We start from the raw sequence: 13,763 nt of genomic DNA, 5'->3' as shown, positions 1-13,763 counted from the left end.
AGGTAAAAGAGGTGGAGGAACTGCCTTATTGATTAGGGAGAACATCTCGGCAGTACTCAAGAGATGATATTTTAGTAGGTTCCACAAATTAAGCCATATGGGTAGAATTTAGCAATAAAAATGGGGCGCTCACAATGCTGGGAGTCTCCGATAGGCTTCCAAAAAGTCAGGGGGAGATAGATGGGCAGCTATGTTGGAAATTCTCTGAGAATTGTAACAGAAATTGGGTAATAATAGGAGAGGACCTCAATTTCTCAATATTAACTGGGATAATCAAAGTGAGAGGGCGGAATTCTTGAAATGCATCCAGGACAACGTTTTACACCAATATGCAGAAGGTCTTACAAGAGGTGGTGCTGGTTCGAGTTTTAGGAAATGAAGGCAGGCAAGTGGTTGAAGTTTCAGTGGGGGAGCATTTTGGAAACAATGGGCATGATCTACTGGCCATGCTGCGTCTGCAAAGCAGCGCGCTGCTCCTGGGATCTACCCGGCTCACTACACCTCGCGAAATCTAATGCGATCTCGTGAGACATCGCGATGTGAAGCCCACCCATTGTGGGGGATCACTTTTTGACAATTTTGCATATTAGACCGAAACAGCTCGTCTCACTCTAATATGCAATTCCCTGAGGTAACCAGGGCATTGGGATCTATCCACTTTGCCTCCGAGACATCGAGCGAGCGCCTTTCAGTGCTGGTCTCCACAAATGTGGACCAGACAGAATGGCACTCGTGGGGGTCGCCAAAAAAGGGCCCCCATGTGGCCCTCTGGTGCCACCCAGGTACTAGCATTGTTGGTGTTCCCTGGGCACTGCTAGCCTGGCACCCGGGTGCCTGCCTGGCACTGCCAAGAGCACTACCAGGGTGCCAGGCTGGTAATTTTTGTGGGGCAGTAATCAGGCTGGGGATGCCCTGTGCAGTGTGGGTGGGGGTCCCTGAATGTGTGTCGGGCTTGGAGTGGGTTTGGGGGTTGCATCGAGAGATCGGGACGCCATTTAAAAATGAGCTTACCGATCACTCTGCACTGAGGTGCTCTGGCAAACGGAGCTCCTCAATGCAGAAAATGGGGCCAAGTGCAGTCTCCGGCCGCATTCCCAGCTGTGGCTCTTTTATAACCGGATGGGCATTGTGAGTGCCGGAAATCTGGCTAAACGCGCTCACCATGGGACTCTGTGGGAGGAGGACCTGGGGATCGAAATAGGGTGGGGACTCTGGAGCGAAGCACTGCATAGGGTCAACTACACCTCCACGTGCTCAAGGCTCAGCCTGACGCAGCTAAAAGTGGCACATAGAGCCCATTTGACAAGAACCCTTATGAGTAGGTTCTTGCCAGAGGTGGAGGATAGATGTGAAGGGTGCCAAGGAGGCCTGGCTAACCACGCCCTTATGTTCTGGTCTTGCCCCAGACTTGCGGGGTACTGAACAGCCTTCTTCGAGGCAATATGGTGGGGATGAGGGTGGAGCCATGCCCGAAAGTGGCGGTCTTCGGGGTTTCAGACCAGCCAGATCTATTCCTGGGGAGGAGGGCGGACCGCCCTTGCCTTTGCCTCCCTGATCGCCCGCCATAGAATCCTGTTCGGCTGGCAGTCAGCAGCACCGCCCAGAGCTGCAGACTGGCTGTCCGACCTCTCGGAATCGCTCCAAATGGAGTAAATCAAATTCGCCAACTGAGGGTCAGGCGATGGCTTCCACAGAACGTTCGAGCCGTTCACCCAATTGTTCCGGGACCTGCTTGTGGCCAACGAACAAGCAGAAGAATAGCCAGATAGCCAAGAATCAGGGGAAAGTAGCCGAGGCTGGGGAGGGAGGGATAGACCCTGAGGGTGTGGGGGGGGGGGGGGGGGGCGGGGGGGGAGGGGGGGGGGGGGGATAGCAGCTAAACCGAAGAAAAAAGAAAGGCGAACCACAGGAGAAGGGGAGGGAAGAGGGAGGAGACAGGGAACAATAGAGGGGAATCAGAGAGTTGGGGGAGGGGGGGGGGAGGGGGGGGGGGGGGGGAAGGCAAGGGAATGACAGCCGGGAGGAGGGCACAGGAAACGATAACAAACTTGACATCGACAGGAGCAGAGAACAAGGAAAATCCAGGCAAACGACGGGACGAACGGCTGAAGCGGAGGTGATCGCGAGACGACAACGGCAGCGAAAACCGTCCAGGAGAAGCAAGCGACAACACCAACACCAGATCCATTCGCGTATTGCCATTTGTAATTGTTCTGTAATTGTTTCCCCAGCGCCCAAATGTATATGTACCCCCCAGTTTCCCACCCCCCCCCCACAAACAGATGACTGCTTATGTGCTAAAAACAATATTGCCAATTGTACAGAGCTGCTGTTGTTGAGCTATCACATAATACCCGACCAGTTATTGTTTTTTGTTGTTTGTTTTGTTTTTTGTACGTATATATGTATTCTATTTTGTGTACATAACGGTAAATATACTTTGTTCAAAAACCCAATAAAAACATTTATAAAAAAAGTCTGACTCCTGTTTGTCTGTTGCCAGCAAGCTGACTCCTCAGCTCATGTGTGAGTGAGTTTCAGTACTAGATCCCTTTTCACCTTTGAATGATGTTATTTTCACTTTGAGTGTCATAGAGTCAGTCACAGAGTTTTTACAGCACAGAAAGAGATCCTCGGCCCATTGTGTCTGTCCCAGCCATGAACACCTCTCTACTCTGATCCCTTTGTCTAGCACTTGTTTACTACGGTGTTTCAACTGCTCCTCTAAATGCTTCTTAAATGTTTGAGTGTTCCTGCTTTAACCACCCTTTCAGCCAGCGAGTTCATGATTCCCACCACCCTCTGGGTGAAAAAGATTTTTCTGAACTTCCTTCTAAATCTCCAGCCCCTTACATTAAATCCATGCTCCCTCGTTATTTCACACTCTACTCAAGGCAAAAAGTCTTCCCATCAACCCTATTGATTTTTGTCAGAATTTTCGAACCCTCAATCAGGTCCCCTCTTAGCCTTCTCTGCTCCAAGGAGAACAACCCCAGCCGATCCAGCCTCTCTTCATAGCTGGAACTCTCCAGTCCAGGAAACATCCTCGTCAATCTCCTCTGCACTCTTTCTAGTGCAATCATACCCTTCATACAGTGTGGCGACCAGATCTGCACACAGTTCTCCAGCTGGGGCCAAACACCCGTTTTACACAGCTCCATGATAACCTCCCTGCTCTTATGTTCAGCGCCCCGGTTAATATAGGGAAGTATCCCATATGCCTTTTGAACCACCTTATCTACCTGTCCTGCTGCCTTCAGGGATCTTTGGACATGCAGCCTAAGGTCCCTCTGGTTCTCTGTACTTCCTGGCGTCCTACCGTTTATTGTGTATTCCCTTGCCTTGTTAGTCCTCCTAAAGTGCCCACCTGATCAGTCCATATAGATCATCCTGCAATCGAGGGCATTCCTCGCGCGATTTACCACACCACCAATTTTCCAATTATCAGTGAACTTGCTGATCATATCCCCCAGATTCATGTCTAGATCACTAATGTATACTACAATCAACAAGGGACCCAGCACCGATACACCACTGCGGTACACTACTGGACAAATTGCCCTGGATCTCATGGGCTCTTACCGTTATTACTGAAGTGTTGGCTAGTGTAGACCTGAGAGATGAACAGACACGTCCAACACTGATGAAGGTTCAACTCAATTTTATTAACTACTTCTAACTAACTAACACACGATGACTGTGGGTCTAAATGATGCTAACTTAAACTAGAGACCTAAGCCTTGTCCGAACCAGTTGATTCTCTCAGCATGAGGAATTGAACAAACGAATGTGATAAAAATAGGACTATAAGTTAGAATAATGTAGATGTGAGCCAGTCTGATAGTAGTGAGCTCACAAACAAAGGACAAAGGGATTCAGAAAGCATGGCCAGGAAGGGGGGAGGGAGCCTCATGCAGGGTGGGGAAATGGATGCTGGGTAACAAGAGGCCCAGGGTTGAGGAATGCGAAGTGAGCCAATCAGGATATATGGCCAGGAGGTGTATAGGATGACCTATGGGAATCTTGTATGTGAAACTTGATGCCATTTGAATGATATTTGCAGAGATTTCTTTGTCTCCGATTTCACTCGGTTCTGGGGCTTCAGAAGACCGCCTGTGTGTTCTGAATCTCTGTGGTGCGGCTCAGCCTTGCAAGTTGATTAAAAATAAATAATACTATACCTACAAATCCATCTCGAGTTTTATTGAGGCCAGACTGACGGGTAAAGAACTCAATATTGTCAAGCACATGTTGTAAGTCTGTGCTGGGCTGGATGAGTTCCTGTTACACTCAGAGGCAGCACCCAGAATGAGCAGGAACCGTGGTGCCCTCTGCCTATATTGTGTGTGTATTCTAACTGGTGATTGGCTGCGGTATTTGTGCATGTTGATTGGTCCCTGTGTGTGTCCATCAGTGTGTGTCTACACCATGATATACTGGTGTATATTATGGCTGCGGTATTTGTGCATGTTGATTGGTCGCTGTGTGTGTCCATCAGTGTGTGTCTGCACCATGATATACTGGTGCATATTATGACAATTACGATCGCAGACCAGACCCCAACAGTGGCTATGATTTTGGACCGAGATACCAATATTCTAGTTTATTTTGTAAGACTGTGCGGAAAGAATGATTTGCTCCAGGAGTGATTGCACAAAGAAATAGGGATGTGGTATTTTAAAAACTAAACTTTATTACTAACACAGTATTAAAATCTTCAACCTTACACTCAAAAATAGCTTACGATTAGCCTATGAACAATACTACTGAATGCAATAAATACAATAGCCTTAATTATTATCTCTATTCCCAATTAAACAATAAAGGAGAACCATACAGCTCTCAATCCATCCTGCATTCCCAAGAGCACAGAGTAATACTTGCTTTCCAGAACAGATTTGGTTCCTGTGAGAAGGGCCTAACTGCTTGCTTGACTTTGAGAAGCGCTGTGTTGAGATGGGGCAAAGCGCTCTACCACTGGGAGGAGGGCGAATGACGGTGGGAACTTAAAAGTTGTGAATAAGAAATGGTTTTTAATGTGGTTGCATGTGCATTCTGGTGATCTAATAAGGACCCCGAGCTGTCTGTGCCTCAACACTTCCTTAGCTTTGCCAACTCTCCCACTACATCAATGTGTATTCCCAGGATGCTAATCACAAGTGGAGGCAGCCTGCTGTCTTCAACGCCCTGTTACCTGAGAAGCCCTTGGCAGGTTCCTCCGGACTCTCAGGTGGCATTTTGTTGCTGCATCACTCTGATCAGCCTGCTGCCCCGGAGATGTGCCGGGATCACTAAGGGAGGATTCAGAAGGGCTGGCGATTCCCAGGCTCTCCTGGGCGGAAGGCTCAGCTGTTCCAGCAGTTCCACTTCCTTCCAGGTGCTTGTGGGGCCCTGGGTTACCCCATGGGACGGAAAGGCAGCTGGAGTGAGCTGCAGAACCTCAATATCATCTGCACTGCCAGTGCTTGAGGCTCGCCATTGTCTGAACCATGGTGTTGCAGCTCCTCAGCCTTGGTCCTCAGGGACCGATCCATGCTTTGGAGTTCAGCAGTTGTGGATCTGACATCTTGCCCCAGTCTTTCCACTGTGGACACCACCCGTGCAGTGTTGGTCGGGGTGCCACTCATTGCTGGCAACAGGAGACTTTGGGACTCCACCATTCAGCCATGCAGTCGCAGGAACGTTACTGACACTCCCCTCCTGGCATTCCTGGCTCTGCCTCTGCATTTCAAGCAGCTGCATCCTGGGAGACAGCAGACCTCTGACTTTCCAGTCTCTGGGATATTCCTGCCTCTGCCTGATGTTCATCAGAAGCAGTGCAGTGCTCACCAGAAAGTGATCCAGAAGCCTGCCTACTATGGCCGCCCACCGAGGTGTATGTCACTGCAATGGTGGATGCTGCGGGTTATGATACTTCATCCGTGCCCTCCTCCGTAGTGCCTTCGAGGGTGTGCGGTGGGGCACTGCTGATTGACGGGCTCTTTGGTTGATTTCTGCTGGGCAAGGTACATAGTTTTAGTATATTGCCTGGTCAGGAATTGAGACAACAAAGCACTCACTTGAGACTGATCATCTGGATGAAATGCAGTGGCCTCTCGATTTTCTTCCCCACGTCAACCTTGCTCTCAGTGCAGGCCTGCTTCTACCCCTCCCTGCGAGCTCTGGCCCTCTTCACGAATGGAGTCAGGATCCTCAGAGTTGGCATTCCACCTCCCGTTTTCTCTCTCTCTCTCTGGTTGTGGGCTATCTTCACTTGCACAAATCCGGACAATGTGAGCTCGATGGCAGGCATGTGTGCACACTGCGTCTTAAGCAGGAAGGGGTTCTGACGAGGAGTGTCGGCGGGGGCATTTGAGGATGATGCTGGGAAATGGGGTGCTGAGAACCTGCGAGGTGGCGTCTTGTGGGCTCCGGGTGATATTCTGGGGGGTGACAGAAGGATGGAGTGCCAAGAAGAGACATGGAGCACTTACTCTTACTTATCATTTAGGCCATTCATCTTCTTTGGAAACTGCTCTCCCATCCTCTTGGTCAGGCTGCATGGACTGACCAGCGGTGTCACTGTCTCCCAGGTGGGATTCGGTACCTTGCTGGAGGACCTCCTGCCAGCTTGAGGGTACATTGTTGCCCACTTCTCCTCCACTGCATCCAGCATGCGGGTGAGGGTCTCCTCCGTAAATTGAGGAGCTGGTTTCTTTGTTGCCACCCTCTGCGGTGGAGGCCTTGAGGGCAGGTGGATCAGACACTTTGCGCCTCAGGATAATGTTAAAAAAATTTTTTTTTATAAATTTAGATTACCCAATTATTTTTTCCAATTAAGGGGCAATTTAGCGTGGCCAATCCACGTACTCTGCACATTTTTGGGTTGTGGGGGCGAAACCCACGCAGACACAGGGAGAATGTGCAAACTCCACACGGACAGTGACCCAGAGCCGGGATCGAACCTGAGACCTCAGCGCCGTGAGGCGGTTGTGCTAACCACTCGGCCACCGTGCTGCCTTGGATAATGTTAAAATAATGGTTAATACCCAGTTGCAGCATTTGTACCAGCACTGAGAGAATATGTTTGAGAAATATTTGTTTTGTTGAATTTTTGGGGCTTTGGAAAAAGACATTTTCAGTGTGCTTAATTTCACCTTTCCAGATACAATTGTGCTTTGTATGAGTCACTGAATTTGTTTTTAGTTTTATGCATCTGTAAAAGAAGACATTCAGGAAGACTGCAGGCAAGAAGTGACCCAACAGGAAAAAATACCAGTGGGAGAATATACCTTTAAGATCAGTGTGAACAGCCTTAGATATTCTCTTTATTCTGTGAGAATTAATAAGCACACCTCCTCTTCTGACTAAGTCACTGAGCAATACTTGTGTCATCGGACTGGAGGAGTGTTTGTGCCAGCCCCATACACTCAGCTGAGGGTGGATACATCGGGGTGAGTGGCTGTGATGGGGGCGGAAAGCACACATAAAGGGAGTGGTGATCAATATAAGTTTACCTGAGAGTACTGTGCCTTGAATCACTCCAGCCTGTAGATCTTCACCCTGTTCGTAAAAAATAAGAAGGAGAAGATATTCTTAAAACATAGTATTAGGCAGTTTCAAACATTAAATATCCAGGCAGTTATTCAGATTTTTCCCCACAATCGAAGTCTGAATTCGCTAACTCTAGATCAGCCGCTGAGGATAAAGGCTTGTTGCTCTGGCTCAGTCAGAAGGGTTGAGAACAGCTGCAGAGTGAAACTCCCTCTTCCCTGCCTCAGCAAAGAGCCTGACACCAACCCCAATTATCACTGCTAAATTCATTATATCTCACACCGTACAGTCCCAATCATAACACTGGGAAACTGGTTTCTGGTTTGAGTCTGCCCTACTTAATCCACATCAAATCCTTAAAACGAGAATGGAGCTGCTCTGGATTTAAATCCAAACCTCTGATATGAATGGATAATGAGGCAGCCATCAATATCCCACAAAACAAATATGGCGGGATTCTCCGTTCCTGAGACTAAGTGTTGACGCTGGAGCAGAATTGGACTTCCACGACAGCAAAACTGGCGCCGCACCTGGACCAGCAGCTGTTAAGGGACTAACACCAGCGTCACGTGGAACACGTTGATTCCAAAGAGAAACAATGCCGGATTTGCTGGGTTTGTGATTGACACCCAGGAGGCTGACAAGCTGCAGCCGTAAATATACACTTGACTCCCCACACACACCAGCCCAGCCAATAAGGTGTTGGTGAATTGGCAGCCCATTTTACATCTCGCTGGACTTTTATTCTCAATTACTTCAGAGTTGGTACAGGAGGGAGGGTTTTAGATTCATGGGCCATTGGGACCGTTTCTGGGGAAGGTGGGACCTGTACAAGCGTCTACATCTGAACCAGAGCGAGACTAACATCCTTGCTAGTCTAGTGAGTTTGCTAGTGCTGTTGAGAGGAGTTAAAACTAATTCAGCATGGGGAGGGGTTGCAAACTGGCGCAACATCGAGGGCCGAAGGGCCTGTACTGCGCTGTAATGTTCTATTCTATTCTATTGTTAACAGAATAGGGACACAGTGTATCACAGAAAAACAATCAAGTCAGAGGGTACAGCGATACCCACTGCGGTATCAATACAGCGGTAGTACGTTTAAGGAGAGTAAGACAAGGTTGCATGGCATCGACTTTAATGCACGGTGTATGACAGGTAAAAAGGATGAGTTAAGGGCAAGGGTTGACACGTGGAATTATGATATAGAAGCCATTGTTATGGGAGCGGCGTTTTCAGAACCCCAAAATGTATCATGAAGTTCAACAACCCCCACTTTAATGTATTGTTGCTTTCGAAGCACACGGCTGGTTTAGCTCATTCGGCTAAATCGCTGGCTTTTAAAGCAGACCAAGCAGGCCAGCAGCACGGTTCGATTCCCGTACCAGCCTCCCCGGACAGGTGCCGGAATGTGGCGACTAGGGGCTTTTCACAGTAACTTCATTGAAGCCTACTCGTGACAATAAGCGATTTTCATTTCATTTCATTGTTCTCCAGTTCTCCAATTAGAAAAGGGACCAGGTCTTTGCATTACCGGAGTTTTGTAAAGCCATGTGAGCCAGCTAGTTTTAAACACGTGGTGCGCAATTCTCCGCACTCACGACGGTGCGGAGAATAGCGTGGCTCGTAAAATTTTACGGCCACGCTGGCCCGACGCCCTCCCGCTATTCTCCCCCCCCACGCCCGACTCCCGATACGAATCGCTGCCGCCGTTTTTTTACGGCCAGCAGCGATTCTCAGCTGGCCGATGGGCCGAAGTCCAAGCCCTTTACAGCTGTTTTTACGAACGGCAAACACACCTGGTTTGGCCGTTCGTAAAAACGGCCGTAAAGTCCCGATTTTTAAAACCATGGCACCGATTGGCACGGCAGTACCACGGCCGTGCCAAGGGTGCCATGGGCCCGTGATCGGTGCCCACCGATCGCGGGCAGCGGGTCCGATGCCCGCGCACTCTTTCTCCCTCCGCCGCCCCGCTGTATCCGCCGCCGCCGTAAACTCCGGCATCCCGGCCCGCGCATGCGTGGGTTTCGCGCAAATGCGCGATGACGTCATCTGCGCATGCGCGGGTTGGAGTCTTCCAATCCGCGCATGCGCGGCTGACGTCATATGACGCGTCAGCCGGCGCTAACTCTGGCAAGCGAGCTTAACGAAATTCGTTAAGCCCGCGATGCCGGAGTTTACGGCGGCGGCATGCTAGCCCCGACCGGGGACCAGAATCGGTTCCCGGTCGGGGAGGGGGGGGCTGGCGTCAAACCCGCCCGGATTTGACGCCAGCCTTATGATTTCTCCCCCTCTGGGAGAACCGTGCCCGTGGGTTTTTAAACACAAAACAATGTTTATTCCATGAATTCCATGGGCCGCTCAGCCCATCCATGCCGGAGAATCGGCGGCCTGGCTGCGGACAGCGGCCCGCAACCGGTGCTGCGCCGGCAAAAATGGCACCAATTCTCCGCACCTCGAAGAAACGCACCGGCGTCGGGGCGGCGTGGCGCAGTTGCGGCGATTCTCCGGCCCAGCGCGGGGCTGGGAGAATTGCACCCGAGATCTTTGGGGTGGCATTAAATGAAGATTTTTGGGTAGAGCTTTGGAATAAAAAAGGGACTGCCACATTGCTCGGTGTTTATTATAGACCCCAAGACAGTCAGTGTGAAATTGAGGAGCAAATAACAAGAGGGTGATTATATGGGTGATTTCAACTTGCCCAACATTAACTGAGATAGTCATTGTGTTCAGGGCTTAAATGGAACAGAGTTTGTAAAATGTACACAGGTGAACTTTTTAGCTCAACTGTGAAGGGTCCAACAAGGGATGGTGCAGTGCTCAACCTATTGTGGGGAATGCAGCCCGACAGGTGGTTGATGTGATGGTTGGGGAGCATTTTAGTGATAGCAATCACAAGAGACAAATTGCAGGAAAACGTCTTGGATTAGGGGAGAGCAGACTTTAGTAAAATAATGCAGGATTTGGCCACAGTAGATTAATAAATTACTGATGGGGAGATCTGCAGAAGAGCAGTGGTAGATGTTCAAAGGGGAAATGGGGAGGGTACAGGTCCAACATGTTCCTTCTAGGGTAATAGAAGGAGTAACAATCCCGGAGAACCATGGATGACAGAGATATTCAGGATACAATGAGAAGGAAGAGAGAGGCTTTTAATAAGTACAAGGGGAGCAAATTAACAGAGCCATGAGTGGCGTACAGAAAGTGCAGGATGGAGCTTAAGAAAGTATTAGGATAGCAAGGAGGTGATATGGGAAATCTCTAGCTGGTAAAAGTAGAAAAAATCCCAGATATTCCACAAGTATATCAATGGGAAGAAGATAACTGAGGAAAAAGCAAGGCCTATTAGGGACCAAGGAGGGGATCTGTAGGTGGAGCCAGAAGACATTGGTAGGGCGCGAAATGAATGTTTCACATCTGTCTTCACCCAAGGTAATGAAAAGGCAGATATGGAACTTGGGGAGAGAGACTGTGAGGTTGTTGAGCAAGTTGTCAGAGGGAGGGACAAGGTATTGCAGGTATTGGCAGGCTTAAAAGGGGAGAAATCTCCATGTGCGGACAAATTGTGTCCCAGGTTGCTGTGGGATGCTAGGGAGGAGATTGCAGGGGCCCTGATCCAAATTTTTTATTCTTTTCTGGCCACGGAAGAGGTGCCAAGGAACTGGAGAAACCGTAAATGTGGTCCCACTGTTTAAGAAAGGCTGGAGGGGTAAGCCCGGGAACTAAGGCCAGTGAGTCTCACGTCAGTTGTGTGGAAACTAATGGAGAAAAGTCTGAAGGAGAGAATCAACCTCCACTTGGAGAGCCAAGGTTTGATCAGGAATAGTCAGCGTGACTTTGTCAAGAGCGAGGTCATGCCGAACAAATTTGATTGAATCTTTTGAGTACGTGACTAATTGTGTAGATGCGGGTAGTGCAGTTGATGTAGTTTACATGGATTTCAGAAAAGAATTTGACAAGGTCCCACATGGGAGATTTATTAAGAAGGCAAATGTACATGGGATGCAGGAAACTTGATGAGGTGGATTCAAAGTTGGCTGTAGGAAACAAAGGGTGATGATAGACGGCCGCTTTAGTGTCCAGTGGCGTTCCAAAGGGATCTGTGCTGGGTCCCCTATGATTCGTCATTTATATAAATGACTTGGGTAACTGTGTGGGGGGTAGGATCAGTAAGTTTGTGGATGACACATGGATAGGCTGGGTGGCTCACAGTGAGGCTGAGAGTCTTGGGTTACAGGAAGATATGGACTGGATGGTCAGATAGAATTTAATCTTGAAAAGTGTGAGGTATTACACTTTGAAGGAGCAATTTGACGTGGAAATATTTAATGAATGGCACCACACTGGGGAGTCCTGAGGAACAAAGAGACCTTAGCGTGTTTGTAAATAGATCTCTGAAAGCAGAAGGGCAGATTAATAGGGCAGTGAAAAAGGCATATGGTACACTTGCCTCATCAACCGTGGCATAGATTACAAAAGAAAGGAAGTCATGTTGAGTTATATAGAACATTGGTGAGGGCACAGTTGGACTACTGTGTGTAGTTCTGGTCGCCGAATTATTGGGAGGGTGTGATTGCACTGGAGTGGGTGCAGAGGTGTTTCAGCAGTATGTTGCCTGGGATGGAACGTAAGTTATGAAGAGCGGTGGATAGACTTTGGCTGCTTTCTTTGGAGCAGAGAAGACTTAGGGTGACCTGATCGAGGTGGACAAGATTCTGAGGAGCATGGACATGGTGAATAGGGAGCAGCTGTTCCCCATAGTTGAAGGGTCAGTTACGAGGATACACAAGTTCAAGGTGAGGGGCAGAAGGTTTAGTGGAGATTTGAGGAAAAAATGTTTTACCCAGAGAGTGGTGATGGTCTGGAATGCAATGCCTGGGAGGGTAGTAGAGGTGGGTTGCCTCACATCCTTTAAAAACAACTTGGATGAGCACTTTGCATGCCTTAACATTCAAGGCTATGAAATGAAATGAAATGAAAATGAAATGAAAATCGCTTATTGTCACGAGTCGGCTTCAATGAAGTTACTGTGAAAAGCCCCTAGTCGCCACATTCCGGCGCCTGTCCGGGGAGGCTGGTACGGGAATCGAACCGTGCTGCTGGCCTGCTTGGTCTGCTTTAAAAGCCAGCGATTTAGCTGAGTGAGCTAAACCAGCCCCTGTTGGGTCAAGTGCTAGCAAATGGGATGAGGATTGGCAGGTCAGGCACCTTGCATGCGGCGGTACAGATTCAGTAGTCCGAAGGGCCTTTTCTGCACTGTATTTTTCGATAATTCTGTGACTTCATTAAGCATCGGGAGGGATGCAAGGCAGATATTGATTCATCATCACTCATTTGAAATGAAATGAAATGAAAATCGCTTATTGTCACGAGTAGGCTTCAATGAAGTCACTATGAAAAGCCCCTAGTCGCCACATTCCGGCGCCTGTCCGGGGGGGCTGGTCCGGGAATCGAACCGTGCTGCTGGCCTGCTTTAAAAGCCAGCGAGTTAGCCCAGTGAGCTAAACCAGCCCCTGGTTGTGTGATTTTACACAATCACACATTATCAAATTGATCCTGCGCTCAAATAACATGCTAACTAGCCATCATATTTAAATCCCTGAAACATTTCCATGCACACCTCTATTGATTCACTTGGTACATAGAAGCTATTTCTGAAAAGACAGTAAGAATTTAAGTTCATTACAGAGCGAACAAGTGGTCAGCTGCTCTCCATCTGACAGACTGCTCGTCAAGAGTGGTTAAGACTTTTCTCCAGCATCAGGAGCACAAACCCACAAGTCAGATCACAAGAATCGCGCCAGCGAGAACTCGATTACTCATTTTTGCTGCCTCTCACCAGTGATGTAACAAGGTTCCCGACTCATTTCAGTAAATTATAATCTCATCAACAGGCTTCCTCACCGTATCATCCCCTCACATTGCACACTGGCAAGGTTTACAGCTCCTTTTTAAAAACGTGAACCTGGCACAGGGAACCTGCTGGGGGCGCACAGGAAAGTACAGCCCCCGCAGGGAGGCAGGGGAAGAGGAACATGCCCATCCAGCACCCTAGCAGTGCCCTCTGGGGTCCACCATTGGGGATGGGGTGGGGCTCCCCTTATCCATGAGTGGGGAAGGGGGGGGGGGGTGTTCTGTGTCTTTGGGTGTTTCACTTATCTGTGGGGGTGAGGCAGGCACTTCCCTGTGTCTGTAGGGTCGGGATTCCCTTTATCCATGAGTGGTGAGGTACA

At 49.0% G+C, this 13,763-nt stretch overlaps 1 protein-coding gene across 4 annotated transcripts in view; it reads right to left on the bottom strand.

Annotated features, from left to right (window-relative positions):
- LOC119957425 (phosphatidylethanolamine-binding protein 4) overlaps positions 1-13,763 on the bottom strand; it is a 581,902-nt gene that overhangs the window by 243,768 nt on the left and 324,371 nt on the right. For all 4 annotated transcript variants that reach the window (XR_005458803.1, XR_005458802.1, XM_038785482.1 and 1 more), the window contains exon 5: positions 7,497-7,542. Coding sequence is in view for 2 of the 4 variants with exons in the window: in XM_038785482.1 (XP_038641410.1) it covers positions 7,497-7,542 (46 nt within the window). In the remaining 2 variants the exon portion in view is untranslated. The remainder of the gene's footprint in view (positions 1-7,496; positions 7,543-13,763) is intronic.

This window comes from Scyliorhinus canicula, chromosome 26, assembly GCF_902713615.1.
Source record: "Scyliorhinus canicula chromosome 26, sScyCan1.1, whole genome shotgun sequence".
Classification (NCBI taxonomy): Eukaryota; Metazoa; Chordata; class Chondrichthyes; order Carcharhiniformes; family Scyliorhinidae; genus Scyliorhinus; species Scyliorhinus canicula.
The sequence above is the reverse complement of the archived record's forward strand: the minus strand, read 5'-3'. Positions and strand labels throughout refer to the sequence as shown.